This window comes from Blennius ocellaris, assembly GCF_963422515.1.
Source record: "Blennius ocellaris genome assembly, chromosome: 20".
NCBI classification, from domain to species: Eukaryota; Metazoa; Chordata; class Actinopteri; order Blenniiformes; family Blenniidae; genus Blennius; species Blennius ocellaris.
The window spans coordinates 12439011-12455556 of record NC_137669.1 but is presented as its reverse complement, the minus strand read 5'-3'; the positions used below and the strand labels follow the sequence as shown (position 1 = coordinate 12455556).

The following is a 16546-nucleotide window of genomic DNA, read 5'->3' as shown; positions in this document are numbered from 1 at the left end:
TTGTGTGTGAAGTGTTGCACTGGATGTTGTCTCTCCCTTGAGTGTTTGTGTTTAAAATGGGAAATTTTGTTTGTCTTTGCCCATGTGTGCCTGTAATTATGTGTTGGTTGCTAAATACTGAACCCCAATAAGGTAAATGTGGATTTTAGTTGTTACTGTGACAAGTTTTAATATATTCCACAATGTCACGGTTGAGGTGAGGCCATAAAAGGACAGCTTGCAAGACACTGTCACACTATGCATCTTCTCAACACCCGGAGGGCCCAGCTGCACTGTCATGAGAAGTCTGTTAAAATATTGTGAAGTTGCACTGCGTGATTGCTCAGGAGCCTGAAAACTTGTCCCACAAGGGGAAAAAACCTTAAACCCACAAGTCTGTACTTCCATTTCAGGAGCAGGGTGTGTTTCATGACAGAATAAAGATCTGCAGGTTGACAAAACCTTCTACCTTGAGGTATCCAGTAATTATCAACTTAACTATTACATTCTTATCTGGTAAGCACCTGAAAAAATATGCAAAAATTAAATGAACAAAGCACAACAAAGGCTGACCAGGTCTAAATAACATATCCCTGTACTTTAAGAAAACTAACTCTTGACAGCAACATGATGCGTTCCCAATTAATGTCTTGAAGCAAGCAAAAATACAAGCTTGTTTGCCCTGAAGTTTGCAAGTTCTTATTTTTTAGGTCATGGAAAGGTACAATTAGGTACTGGTTTGAGTGCAATTTGGGTTTGCAGGTTCTTTGTGGCGTATACATGTGTCTTTGCAGCATACTCCACAGTATAAAACATGCCTTTTCGACTGATTGGCAACACTAAATGGCCCTTGGGTTTGATGTCAGTGTCTATATCTCCAAGTTTGACTTGTCACTTTGTATCCTGCCTTTGCACAGTAAGCTGGGATGGGTTCCAGAGCCCCGAGCCGAATAAAGCCATGAAGAAAATAGATGGAATCAGATGGGCATGTTCAGAGCTTAGGCCCAACCAGGCACTGTATACTGTACACCAACACAACAGTGCAGGACTTCACTTGTGTTTCAGGTAAGTTCAGTAAATGATTGCTAATCAGTGATGTCTTGTTTTTTCTGATTAGCCATCATGGTTTCATGCTTCTCATTACAATGCCCTCTACAGCCCCCCTTACTCTGGGCCCGAGACAACAGATCTGTTTGACCCTCCCCCTATCGGCGGGCATGCTCCAAACCACTCGCTCAGGTCTCGTCTTAGCTGCAATGATTTATCTAATTTTGTAACTCTGTATAGTTGTGTGTGTGTGTGTGTGTGTGTGTGTGTGTGTGTGTGTGTGTGTGTGTGTGTGTGTGTGTGTGTGTGTGTGTGTGTGTGTGTGAATACATGTGCATTCATACATAAGTTTAATAGAACATAAAAAGAAGAAATGATTACAATCCATTTCTTAGCACTTCACGCTCTAATGACATGACAGCTAGGAAGCCATCACTTTAACTGCTTTAATGACAAAACAACTCCTTGCTAACCAACATCCTAATCCATTAATTCTTCTATGAGTTGCACTTTGGGTGAAACCAACCCCCTTACTTGCAGTATTACCATGAAAATCCCTTCCGACTTCAAAACGTCAAGTCAGCTTACCAATCTGTCATACTGTCATCAGAAAACTATACATATTGTACTCTGCATTCACGCCAACACAAAGAAAAATATATCAAGGTGAGCCTAAAAGCAAATCGTAATTTAAAAGAGAAGTAATATTTCTATGACCAACTTTCAAATTCTCCCACCCTTAATGTGTATTTTCTTCAGGAAAACAAGTACGGAAAACATTGCTGCATGTATGTGAACACAGGCAAGTGTAATGACCTACATAGTGACGAGCACTACAGAATAAATCCACTGAGCTAATATCTTTGAAGTCACAATTGTGCTTCACTCAGTCTGAACTCAACTGTCATTTTGGATCAATCACACATGTGTAAATACACATAAAAACATAGAGGGAAAAAAATACCCAATCTACAGATTCACATATGCACACAGCAGGAATGTTCCAGAGCAAGAGAAAGCACTGTTTGTTTGTTTTTTGTTGTGGGTTTTTATTTTTTTTGGGTGGGTGGGGTTGGGAGGAGACTACTGAGGCAGTCAAATTGGCAAAAGATTGAACATTTATCCATTTTCTTTTTCGCAAGAAGGAAAAACACACTCAAAAGCATGCATACAGACATTTCTATGGCAGTGTATACAAAAGAACTGGCATAAGATGCAAAAGCTGGCAAAAGAACAAAAAATAAGCACACAGATGTTTCAATTAATGGCACCACTTAAAAAAACAACAACATATAAGTTAAAGGAAGAGTAAGTAGAGTAAGTAGTAAATAGAAAAATATTGCAATATGTTATTAAACAATGCTTCGTCATTATTTTTCAAATCTCTGTAAAATTGTTTGGTTAGCTATGCATGTTTTACTCTGTAAGAGTTTTTAGACACTGATCATAACTGTCAACAAACAACATAACACAAAACCCTTCGTACCGTCAGGTCTCTGTGTCTGCCCCTGTGTGTCTCAATTTGTGTTTTTCCCTCTGTGTGCTCCTATCGTTGTGTTCCACCTGCGTCCACCCCTTACTTGTGTATTGAAACCCCTCTCCTTCTATTATAATGAATAATTACAGGATGAAAGAGACTCAGTGATTAAAAAAAGACTTGGGATCACCCGCCTTCAGTTGTTGGAGAAATCAACGTTCAAACTCAGGTAGCCTTGGAGATTTGTCTTCAACCTAATCAAGTTTAATATCAAAACACAGTTTTAATGGCTCAGACAAGTCCTCAAGGTGAGTGTCCAAGGTTACTCCAACATGGGAAACAGCTAAGGTTGGACCAAATAGCATCTGACTTTATCTTGTAAAAAACTGCCAGAAGCAGGCGGCCAACTGCTGATGCAAGAACTAAAAAAGGAAAAAAAAAAAAAAATCAAATTCAATGTAGGGATTATGTGGGTTTGTTTGATTTGCAACTGCTTCAATCTTGCTTGCCAAAACATAATTCAGGATAAGGCAGAAGCTGTGGCAAGTGATGGATACTAAAAAGAAATTCCAGTTTGCAAGAGGGGGCATAATACATGGAAATTAATGATTGCTAGAAAAAAACATTGAATTTCTGAATTGAACACCATTCGTCAAACTGAAATAATGGCATGTATAACAGAAAAAAATACCCAACGAGCAAAGATAAGAGTAAAACTGGTTAGTTAGAACATGCATATCGAGCTGATCCATCTACTGATCCAACAAGTAGAGGCCTAACAATCCACAAGACCTCTGTGTTTACTTTCCAATCATGCATGATTCTTAATCTATAAAACATTCCCAATGTGCTGTGCAAGCATCGATGGTCTAATTATCCAGCAGCCTCACAATATCGGACAGTTTAGGAACAAATATGACTGTAGAGAAAATAGCCCCTGCCTGGTATCATAATAACTGACCCCAAAACTGAACTGAAAAAAAGCAAGTTCAACCTGATCTGTGTGGCTTTTCATCAAGCCCTCAGCATTCGACAGACCTCAAATGTTCATCGTGCATCCCTCCAATAGCAACGTCACATAACACTATGTAAAAACACTGGGGACTGGACTTAACACAAGCACAGTAAAGCTACTGCAGCCATTGCAGACACAGACTGCCTGCAGTTCAGTTCTGCCTGACAGACATTTAATGCTGGCTTTCAAGCAAACAATATGGTTCGGTCAGCAACATCATCCCAGTCGTGTGGTTTGTATGACATGAGTGAACCCTGGTTGAGGCCAAAAAAAGAAGGGGAAAAAAACAACAACTCCAAAGCTCTGCAATTTTCACTCCTTTTTACTTAAAGTCAACGTTAACAATCAGAACAGAAACAGCTTGCTCTATCAGAAGAAATAGAAGTACTTTTTCCTCCACTGTGAAATTGTTCTCAGGTGGTGCCTTTGTTGTACAAACATGTTCCTTCGCCTTGGGTAAACTCTCCTGTATAAACTCAGTCACTGAGATGAATTTAGCTTGCAGGCCCTGGATTCTTGTATTTCTTTCACAGCAGGTGTGCTGCCCTCTGAGCTTTATTTAAAAAGGTCCAGTATGGCCCAGTGTGCTTCGACGATATATCAAACCTGAGACAGTGGGGCAGACTGTATGTGTGCTCTTCTAGCAAATGTGCATCAGTTTGAAAATGTGTTCAGAATTAATACAGCCAAGTGAATATTAGTACTATATTGTTACCGTAGTCCTTTTATAGTCAAAATCTTTATCTTGAGAAATGTGTGACCTTGGTACCGCATCATCCACTACTGAAGATGCTTAAAGGAGAAATAAAACCTCATACAAAAACAAAAAAGGCATGAAATGTTCCAACATTGATGCTATTTGAGGACCACCCAAGCTCAATATTTACTTTGGAAGAAGTACCTTGATTGTAGGTGAGAAGTATTTTACCTGGTTTCCACTCTCAAACTATCCTAGCTCTGACAATAAGCAATGTTGGCAGTACAAATGGCAGCTGTGCTGACCCCATTATGTCACAGTGCCCTGCAAACTGCATCAAACATCAGTGAAATTCACAAACATGCCTCTGATTTGGCAATTAAATGATCATTATTCAGAAATTTGAATGAGGCTGTAAATTAATATAAATGTTAAATTAAAGTAATCCATGCCAAAAACAAGCCATATTATACAACATTTGACAGACACTTTTATTTAGATTACTTCAATTGGAAGTAGCAATGTATGTGGGCAAAGGTTTCCAGTTGTTACAATAGGAGTACTGATGTGCCCGTATGCAGGACAATTAACCCCAAACTGCTTCAGTCAGCCGACATTAGAAGACTCTACAGGGCAGTTCCAGGAGGTCAATGTGGATATCATGAAGGGCGCTGTAGGAGTATCTAAAAATAAATCCTTCCTGCTTCGATAAGAATCCCTGGATTAATATTAAATGTTTAAGAAATACAGACTAGTGGTACCAGAGCAGACCTTTGTTTACCCCAAACACTAATATAAGGAAGGAAAACGGCACATCATGAACTGTGGTAACATTACAAAAGTAGATGTTGACTTATCCATTGAGGATCAAAAGAACATGCTGCTCTTGTAGTGAACAACACTGTGTAGTAGTCAGAGAAAATACACACAAACCAGTGAAATACAGGAAAGAACTATTTAAAGTTTCTTTCTATCATACTGAAATCTTTGATGTAAAACAATACCAATATTTATTTTTATTTCTAAATCAATTTATGGTGCAGTTTTCACCTGCGGTGATAGCATAAATATTGTAGGAATATATGAAGTAGGCCAGCTGAGTGTGCCATCTCTGGATGTACTGTAACTTACATCCCATCTGCTCCCATCTGACAGCCTGGCCCACACTTTGATTTAATGCTCGACTTTGCAGTTCACTAAAGACGGTGTTGACTTGCAAACTGCTGGTAAAACTCATGATCGAACCGAAATCGGGACTCTTGCATTCCAGGACACACATTGTCTGACAACAGCACCCTCTCAGTATGCGCCATGACACCTTGGACGGGTCACCAGCCAATCACAGAATCAAAGCTGACTGACACAGATCGACTCACATTTGTGCCAAAGGGCAACTTAGAGTGCTCACTTCACTTGACTTGTATGCTTTTGGAATGAAAGAGGCTTTTCTGCAAAAAAACACAGAAATATCACGCAAGCCCGACACGGCCAGAGTCTGAACATCTGTGATGGTCACGTCAAGAAAGTGTGCCGCCCTCAACTAATTAAAAAACATGTGCACGATAGCACGAAAACTGTAGCATCATCACTCTGGCACTGTGCAGGACTGTAACTTTTTTGTGACTTTGTACTTTCTTTTTTTAAACATTTATCAGTAACTTAATTTAATAGAAAAGATTAACTAAACAATTTACTCCTGAAAAACACTGCATACACAGATTCGACAGTAATACTGATGGCAAACATACAAATATATATTTGTATGTTTGGAGATATGGAGATTTTATCACTCTTTGGGATACAAATCACAAATAATGTAAAATCGTATTACTACAATTCAGTTTACATGACAAAAAATTTGTACAGAACAAAAAAGCAGATGTTCTGCTTTACTGAGATTACTTCCGCCACATGCACAATGGGTGTGTGCATGTAATGCAACATTAATTATGTAACAACGGAAGCTCGATGCATAATTTCAGACAGAAAGCCATAGAAATGCATATGACCATGTGAATGCGCACACACGTGCAGACAAATGAGTAACATTCACCCCTGCCATGAGTAAGTAAATTTGTGGCTGTGACAAGTGAGGGGATTGGATTTGTAATTATTAGTCACATTGGCAGTGGATAGTAATAGAATAAAACAGATTCCACCCTGAGCCTCTCACGTCCCCTCCACCCAATGCTAATAAATAATTCTCTCAAATGGTAGAAAACAGGTAAAAGGTCTTTTTGAAAACATTTCAGAGGAACCACTCATCTTTAGTGGATCAACACATGGCAACTACAGCGCATAGCCAAGAACGTGCTTGCTCTCAGATGACACTGCAAACACTACCTGCAGCTAAAGCTGTGCTTTTCACTTTTGAGTGCATAATTTACAAAGAAATGACAAGTTTTGTTTTCCAACCAAACCTTCTGTGTACTTACGTGACAAAAGAAATTCAGAAAGCCACTGACTGAACAGATTTTGAGTTTATGGTTGAAAGAGGCCTTCATGAGAAATACATCTAAAGTCATAATTTATGCTGATGTGCCATGTGTGCAGGGATCTTTTCTGAGTGGCATTTTGATTTTTTTTTTTAAGTTGGAATGCAGTCAAATAAGTCATGCTCCAGAAAGAATCTTTTTTTTTTCCCCCCACTAATACTTTGATCCATCATGGGTTTATAAGCTCTGTAGCCTTATTTTGACTTCAAACAGAGAAGGCAGGGAAGTCAAGATGGATGAGACGAACAGAAATCCATAGTGAAGTTTGATTTATGCATCTCAGCATTAAAACCAAAACCTCATCCTTTTTCTGAAACATTGTGTTCGTAAAGTATCAGCATTGTGTCGTACACTTGTCAGCCCTACTGTCATTACTGAAGCATACCATAACTGCATACATTCATTTGCACACATTGTGGGATTTTGTACACCTGCAAGTACTGCAACGACTTGAAATAGGTTGTTTTGCTTAACTATAATTCTTGCAATGTCTTGTAAATCCCTTTAACAATGAACCATAAAGTCATCATGGGTTGAAACGCAAGTGGATCCATACCAACTGTCTGAATAAAGCAAAGAAGAAACCAAATTTTTTTAGCACTGCTATGCCAAACTGCTACTTTAACAGTTCCCATGCTGACATACCAGCACATGTGTAAATGGCATTGTGCCCGCGTTTTTAGTAGATACAGTAATTTACTAGATTGTTTGACAATTATGCCACCAGGTCTATATGTCCATTTACATTCAAAAGGCATGACTTCTCTTTTATCAGTTGTCTATTTCCAAGCTGCTGGCAATTGAGGCAGCAACATGTGTAAGAGTCGACATGGCTGACATCTCTACATACTGACAGAAACAGGGGGAAAAAGGGTTCAGGTGTGGTCTCGATGGAAATCAGCCATGCTTACGGAGTCCTCTTGCATAGTCCTAGTCTGACTTTTTTTTTGTCCCCACTCTGCCCTTTGAGAAGGTGAACCAGACTTTCCCCCTTAATGTTAGTAGTTTACATTTTAGTATTCTCAAGAAAGATAATAGACAATTATATACAAGGGTATATAATAAATGTGGTTCATGGAAAGCTCAACATTTTCTCAGGTGGTATTCACTGTAATATGTTAGACAATCACTACTTTATATGGTTTTCACTTTGTTTTCATGAGATTCTCTTGTTAGTAACACCAATTTACAGGTTTTGCTGTCTGAAGATTTTGGTTAATTAGTTTGAATGAACATATTGTTGATGTAAGCGATGCTTTGGGGATACTCAATCAACATTTGTGCACATAATTACATTCAAGCAGTGGAACATACTGAATGAATGACTTTGATTTCTCACAATAATTGTTTGCTTGTACATATGAAGTGAATTTGAGCAAAGCACTTTCTTTTCCACCAGTGCTACTGCCCTGATGTATAGTTGGGAGACTGTGGCTGAGCTGGATGTGGCAGAGATGAAGATGTTGCTAGTTGAAAGTGACAGCATTAAAACCTAACAGATCAGAAAGACAGCAAAGGCTGAGTAGTTTAGAAATATCCAGACCATCTCAATATGGCTTCTCTGGCTATGTGCCGAGGAGAGATAGAAATGTATTGAACAAACAATGTTCTAGACAGAGCTGACTAGTGGGAGAGGAGATCATAGATGTAGTGAAGGACAGCATGGGGATGATTGGTGGAATAGTAAAGGAGGTGGGGGATAAGGTGAGATGAAAGCAAATGATCAGGTGATAAAAAGCAGACCTCCTCCAGCTTCAGCCATGTGCAGAGGACTTTAGAGATGAACAGCGTAAGGATTGCCTTTGGTTGGTTTAACAACAAAAACTGGTTAACCAACAGACATCTCACACATTTCAATATCTGTAGCTTTTAGGTCTTTGCCTACGTGTATGCTGGGATGTGTTAGTTCTTAATCTGCTATCTTAATCTGATTAAAAACTGTTAAAAGATATGTTCCCACTTGTATTGGGACAAAGAAAAATAAATAAATAAACTACAAAAAAACCTGTATTGTACTTGGGAACAGAAGATTAACTGCACATTACCTATATTCAACAAGCTAATTTAAATAAAAGACCTTTCGTACCTTGTCAACCATTCTTTTCTGTTGGGAGAAATATGCTACAAACGGAACTGTGGTGTACTCTACAGAATAAGATATTTATTATGCAACCCATTTTGAAATGCCTCACACAGGTGACAGGAAGATTTCAGATGAGATGCATCGAGAAACGTGATCGGTCAATAAAACCAGTGATCACAGGATCCAATAGTTGTTTTCCAGGACCTTCTGCCCTCTGAGGATTCTCCCCATCATGTCTCATGGGTCTGCTTACTGTTCACCAAGACTCAGACAAACCCATTACCATCTGGCTGTCCAGTTAGCCTGCAGCTAATCTCGCCACTGCAGAAGACACAAACACAAAACTACAGATTTCTCTATCTTGTATCGTTACACAACACAGCTGTGACTGAACTGAACATCTCAAACATCCTTTTGAACCCGGATCACAGCCGCAACACACCAAGACTTCCTTCTTTTTTCCATGGGCACAGTTAACAACGCATGGCTTAGAAAGCACTGATTACTTTGTACAACTCTTGATTCAACATATTTTATCAGTTGCTATGATCTGTTGTTATGTGGTAATTGGTGGTTAGATGTAATTATGCTTCACAAAGACACATGGATGCATGGTGCAATCCACTTGAGATCACAGCACTATTCCATTAGCACACACACCTCACTAGATGTGTGAGGCAATAAATCAAATTTCTCTTCACATGTCTCCGTTTTCATGTACACACACGCACACGCATACACACACACTCTTTACTCCATATATTTTACTATTTAAATTTATCTAATCTCTTCAATGTTTTCTGCAATGTTTGTTATGTTTGTTTTGTCAAAGTCTTACCCTTACCAGGGTAAGACTTTGCACTTGAAGCACGTGATGAGGTTTGGGTAACAATGTTAAGCTTTGCTCAGCTGAACTATGCTAAAAGTGGCCAGAACACATTTTAATCCAACCAAGTATGCCGAGTGTGAGCAGACACCGAGAATATGCAAACAGGCCTTTCTGAAGAGTAGAAACTCTGGATTCACATTTTGTGTATGTGTGTAAAGTCAAATCCTGTAAATGTTGGTATGGATGCTCATTTGCCAAGTCAGCAGAAGAAAAAATAAATTGGGGTGAAAACAAAGGTAGAGTCTGGCTTTCGGCAGTGTTACAATATATGTGGCCAGTGATCTCCAGCTGCAGTGCGGAGCGTCTGCGCCACGTTGTGTGTATGTGAACCATGCAGCACCATGCAAAGCATAAACAGTCTTGCAAGAACAATAAAACAAGGGGAAAAGTCAACCAAATAAACTTTTGTTAAGAATTGATTTCCTATCACACCGTTTTAGATCCAATATATAAATATGCATCAGCTGGATACAGCCTAATTGCTGTTTGTATGCATGGTCAAGTACGCAATATCTCTTTTCATTTTAGTTGTCTGTAGAAACGATACGCTCTGAATCACAACTGCGCAAACTACCTTTTTGCATTGTCTACACAAAACTTGTGTTTTGATATATACATATAAGAAATGTTTTGATATATAGACAATCGTAAAGTAGATTGGATGGGTTGCATGGTGAAACCATGTTAAATAAATAAGACTAACTCAAATGCTGATAAGTGTTCGACAGTACGCCATGCCGGAAGGCTTTTACTTTAATATTATAAATTGATATAGAGGGCTGAAATATAGATGAAATTAATACCAAACTTTTGCCATACACTGCACATGGAAAGTAGTCACGCTAGTTCATTTTCTCAATTTTCTATGATACAGCCATATTGATGAAATTCAAAATTTATATTTTTTCCCTCAAAATTCAACACACAATGCCCCAAAAAGGCAACATGAAAAAATGTAATTGAAAATGAAGAAATCACATGTACATACGTATCCACAGCCTGTGCCATGAAGCTCAAAATTCAGCTCAGGTCATCCCGTTTCTGCTGCTCATCCTTGAGATGTTTCCACAGCTTCATTGGAGTCTGTCTGTGTTAAAATGATGTTGATTGAACATCATGAGGAAAGACAGACGCCTGTCTATATAGGGTGCCATAGTGTACAGTGCATGTCAGAGCACAAAGCAAGCATGAAGTCAAAGGAATTGTCTGTAAACCTTTCAAACAGGACTGTCTCCAGGCACAAATCTAGGGGAGGGTACAGAAAAGAATTATGCTGCTTTAAAGCCTCCATCATCAGTACATGGAAGAAGTTCATAACCACCATGACATTTGCAAAAGCTGGCCAGTCATCTTAACTGAGCAATCAGGGGAGAAGGGCCTTCGTCAGACAAAGACCAGGACCTCATAGTCACTGTCAGAGCTCCAGCGTCCCTCTGCAGAGACAGGAGAATCTTCCAGAGGATGTTATGGTAGAGTGGCCAGATGGAAGCTACTCCTTCATAAAAGGCACCTGATGGACCACCTCAATTTTGAATGTAACAAAATATAACTGAAAGATTCTCAGACCATCAAGTACAAGATTGAACATGGATGCATGCCATCACACTGGAAGGATACTGCTCATCACCAGGACAATACCATCCCTTCTGTGAATCATGATGGTGGCAGCATCAATCTGTGGGGATGTTTTCCAATGGCAGAAACTGGGAGACTAGTCAAGACAAAAGGAAAGCTGGAATCCTGGATGAAAACTTGCTCCAGAGCGCTGTTGACCTTAGACTGGGGATTCAGCAGGACAATGACCCAAAACAAAACAAAGATAAAGGAGTGGCTTCAGGTCAACTCTGAATGTCCTCGAGTGGCCCAGCCACAGCCCAGACTTGAATCATCTTTGGAGAAAACTGAAAATGGCTGTGTTAGCCCACAATTTACCTCCATCCACAAGGGTACTGAATGAATGAACTTTAATTGAGCATAGGCAACTGCCATTTTTATAACCCCATGTACAGAGTTGGATAAACAATTTCCTTTCTGGAAAAATTCATATTACTACAATTGCATTCAGGCAATCGCATACATACAACTGCTTCTTTTACTGCTGCTCCCTTCAGGCAGCGCAACTGCATATTATCTGCTTACAAACAATGGTCCTGTTTCTACCAGTACCCTGTTGGTCAACGGCACCAAAGGGTAAGAATTATTATTCCAGGCCTTGACCGATCCAGTATGGCCATCATGCTTTCTGCCTTTCCTGGCACAACGCTCACAATTTAACCAGGCTCGAGGCCAACAGCTGAAGTACACATAGCACCCGTCCAATGGCTGGTTCCACATTAATACACCAACTTCTGACAAAAAACTAATCAAAACAGAGCTCGGCACAATTCAATCCCAAAAATCACTTGAATTCAGCCTTAGCCAACAAATAAAAGAAAAGGCGGTCTACAAAACCCAGGCTTCTTCAAGCTTCGACACGGCAATCATTGAAATACGTCACATTTTGAATAGTAAACCTCAAACTTGTGGAATATTTCAAGGCTTCTATTGATATGGTAGCTTCTGAACCACATTTCGCCCCATGGAGCCCTATTGTAAACAAAGGAATATGACCAAGTTGTAAATTACTCCACAAAAGAGACAAATATCTTTTCCAATGATTCATAAAGAGTCAATGATGCAAATTGCATCTGTGCATCAGCATCTCAGAAGCTTAAGACTAGAGTTACCTCTTTACTAAAAACTAATTTTGACAGTAATTAACCAAATGAACTACCTTTCAATGAAACAAAGTCTATTCCATTAACTTTGTGGTCAGGCTGGTGAAATATTACAAAAATAAATAAATAGCTTGTCCAGGAAAGCTGTAACAACAATCTCATCAGGGCGATTTTTGACATGTCATCCAAATTTCTGTGCTGTTCATAGCACATGTCAAAACGTCAAACATCTCATATGAGGTTTGTGCAAGGTCCAGGTGAGGTGATGAGTGTCTCAGTGACAAGCCCCCTGACAGCAGAGTGATTATTCCAATCACGCCCTGCCTGTAATCAATGACAGAAGGTCACACACACACACACACGCACGTACACGCACACACACTATCTCTGTGTACCCACATACATCCATGTGCAAAATAGTTACAAAACATGTCCACATAACGCACACGCAAAGGCTCATGCACATCGTTGGATCAATACATGAGGTCACCCCAGAGATGAACCATATGGTACATCAATAGGCTCATCAATCAAACAATCACACAAAATGGCAGGGTCACTCAGGGTGTGTGTGTGCGTGTTTGAGACAGACAGGAGTGAGTCTGTATCTTGTGTGTGTTGCATGTCAACTCATATCTAAAGGTTATGAGTACATTTCAAAGACAAACCGTGTGTGTGTGTGTGTGTGTGTGTGTGTGTGTGTGTGTGTGTGTGTGTGTGTGTGTGTGTGTGTGTGTGTGTGTGTGTGTGTGTGTGTGTGTGTGTGTGTGTGTGTGTGTGTGTGTGTGTGTGTCCGTGGTGTCACTGAAACTGATTTGGTGTCAAGTGTGAGGAATTGTGTGCATATACGTATGTGGCTGTACTGAGGATATGTGGCCATTGATTACTGGAGGAAACAGCAAAACAGCAGTGTGTGTGTGTGTGTGTGTGTGTGTGTGTGGACTTTATAGGCTCATATTTAAAAGTTAGGAATTGATGTCAGATATTGACTGTCTATGATGATGTTTTTTGCATGGGTTTAAGGCTTTTTTTTGTGTTGTGCGCATAGATCTGCTCTCTCCCTCTCTCTGTATATATACCCACCATGGATCTGAGAGCCTGTAAACTTTCATCCCACACATAAAGATTATAATTAACACTTTAGCACTTCATTATCATCGTGACCCCTGAAAGCCACGTAAATGACCTTACAAAGTGGTGCAGCTCTGCGATGAGAAATGAAGATGATTGGTAAGGTTGCACTGGGAAATTGTAATTGTGATCTTTGAGGTCAATGTTGAAAAAAAATAAGGAACTCATGTTGAGCAAAATGCAACATTTATCAAAAATGCTCAGAAAATGTACATTAAGGAAAGTGACATCTGTTTTTTGCCTGTATTTTGTGAAGTATTAAAAGGGCTTGTTTACTACATAGTTTAGCATTGGGAGAAGCTAGCAATTGAGGTTTTCTCAACAAATTAGTTAATTAATAAAAGATCACATCTCATAACACAAACACCCACACACACATATATAGAGAGAGTGTCTATACAAACACAGTTTTACTTCAGGTTGGTCATGTATTTTTAATATAAGCCAACAAATTCCTCGACTGCATTTTTACCGAGCAATTTGCGATGTACGGTTCTTGTTAGGAATGCTGCATTTCCTGGACAGCTTAGGCCCAATTGAACTTCTAATGACAGTGGTATGCTTTAATGAGCCAGAGACCCAGAGCAATGCTCATTAACACATTGTAGTAATCTTGTTTTACCAAAGAAACTAATTATAGAGCCTTCTTTATTTTCCAAATTAGCTTTTTTTACCCCCACTGTTTCTCGCCACTTCAACTATACTTTATACTGTATGTGCAGCCAAAATGAAAGGATGAACAAGTGAAGGTATTACTGGATGGATTTAGGAAATCTCAGACATGAGAATGTAATAAGACACAAAGTCTCAACCCCATGGTCGGAAGAGGGGAATCTGATAGTTTTCACACAGAGTACATGTCTGATCTCATGATATCACTTTTCTTAATTTCTGTTTTCCCTTCTCCAGTCCTCTTGATAGCTCGATTACATCGTTTTTCTCCTCTTTTCATCTTGGCCAATTCTCAGAGCCATCTGACAAAAGCTGGAGCATATGACATACATCCTTGCTGTGGCGCACACGTGTGCTGCTCATCGATACCCCCTCCCAACAAACAAACAAACACACGTTTTTCTCACTCTCCGTGATCATCCATTTCCCACTGAGCCCATTGGCCAAGCCACAGTGCATGTTGCCATGGTTACTAAGTACTCTTCAGATGATAAGTTGTTTGGTAATACCACTTCCTGCAGAAAATGTATTGCATGCTTGTATATGCGTGTGCAAATCACAAGCCCAGGTGTATTAGGAATACGCGCCTGCTGCCCCTCCTCCGTTAGTCCTCACATGGATGATCGACCCTCCAGTGCCCCCTCTGTCTGAGCACTCCAGCTCGCTGATGACACCACATTGGCATCGATGCAAGCTGGGTCGGCCGGCTGTCATCGCCTAGAGCGGACAAACAAATTGGAGCTTAATGTGCAGAAAACAATAGACATTTTGGTTTCACACTTTCATAGATTCTCGCCCACTCATGCCCTCCTGGATATTATAGTCAGCAGGGTGGCTTAGTTATTAGAGAGACATCACTCAAACGGGGGGCTGGTTTTCAAGCCCTTTGTTCTGACCTGAATGGAGGTGAGAAGCAGATGAACTGCATACTGATCAATAAAGCATCACATTACGATAAAATAATAGTCACTGGAGTTGGCACTGGAGTGTTGATAAAGATCCCGATGATTATTATCTCCAACACCCTTTGCCCACCACATAGCCCAACAAGAGCACATCCATTTATATTTTCCGTCCGTCACAGCTGAAAACTTGACATGGGTTGTAGTACCAGTGATCGCGAATACGTTGGACAGTTGGTTATTACTGTTAAAAATGCCCTTGGTGTGGTTAATATCCTCTTAAAACCGGTCTCATGTCCGAATTTCTGCCGCTCTGCAAAATGTGTAATGGATTTCCTGAACGGAGGCGGGCCTCAACGAGACGTGGAGTAATGAGCCATGAAATTTGCAGCCAGCAAGGAGGCCACGGAGGTAGCATTGCCGCTATCCAACTTTTCATGACAACATGTTGCCACTTGGATGTATTTTACGCTCAAAAAACCGCAACGCATCAACGTGGATGTTTGCAAAGCCGCTGTACAGCGAGGCGCTCTGCCGCCAAACGTCACCGTTTTAAAACGGCAGCTCTCCAGCTGCGTCCTACTCCATGCTAAACTTCCTGACAATAGTCCCAAGCAGTTGTGCTGCATTAGTGCTGGAAACACTGCTGTTTTTAAAATAATTTCCCCAGGAATAAATTCAGTGATTCTGAGGTTTTAAAGATATAACAAGTTTATTATGACATTATGACGTCACACAGACACCCACATTGTCCAAATTGAGCAAAAATAGTTTGTACTGTTTCCTTTTATGACCTTATACAAACTAACCTCAAGTTACATTTTGAGAGAATACATGCATACATTTCTACATTTCATACTTTCCTGTGGGGATGAGTTTATTACAGCCTCATATAAAAAAATATACTTTCGTCAAACTTTACTTCAGTCCAGCAAAATGTGCTTCAGTCCAGAAAAAACTGCATGTTTACTGGACCAGTGGCCGGTAAAAAATCTTGGCATTTCGCAATCCCTGTCGTACCAACACTGATCCAAGTTTGCTCACCTTTTTCTCCGAGCATCAGCACGTCATCCATCACAGTCTGGTTTTCACCTAGCTGCCTTCTGTTAACTCTCAGGAATATCTGCAGTGTCATCTCTCCTGCTGAGAGGGTCACTCACTGTCTGCTTCTCTCCATCAAAGACCTGCAACGTGTCAGACAAATGGACAACAGATTTCCCTGACCTTTCTCACCCACCCAAAGAACCGGCTGAGACAGAGGGTCGTTTGGTAGATGGCACTTGTTCTTTACTGCTGCAACAGGTAGAGCACTTCCACCCACAAGAAGACATTGTCTTTAACAACTGCTTCAAATTGTGTCCAATTTTAGCTCTCGTATGTAAATCTGCCTCTGAAAGTAGTTCGCAGGCAAGATGTCATTCTGTGACTGGTTATAACTTGAT

The 16546-nt window shown here is 40.1% G+C and overlaps 1 protein-coding gene across 1 annotated transcript in view; it reads right to left on the bottom strand.

Moving 5' to 3' along the window:
- csmd3b (CUB and Sushi multiple domains 3b) overlaps positions 1 to 14661 on the bottom strand; it is a gene marked incomplete at both ends in the record, with an annotated part of 464348 nt that extends 449687 nt beyond the window's left edge. Inside the window, one exon of the mRNA XM_080515545.1 lies at positions 14610 to 14661. Coding sequence (XP_080371671.1) covers positions 14610 to 14661 — 52 coding nt within the window. The remainder of the gene's footprint in view (positions 1 to 14609) is intronic.
- Between the last annotated feature and the right edge of the window lie 1885 nt (positions 14662 to 16546).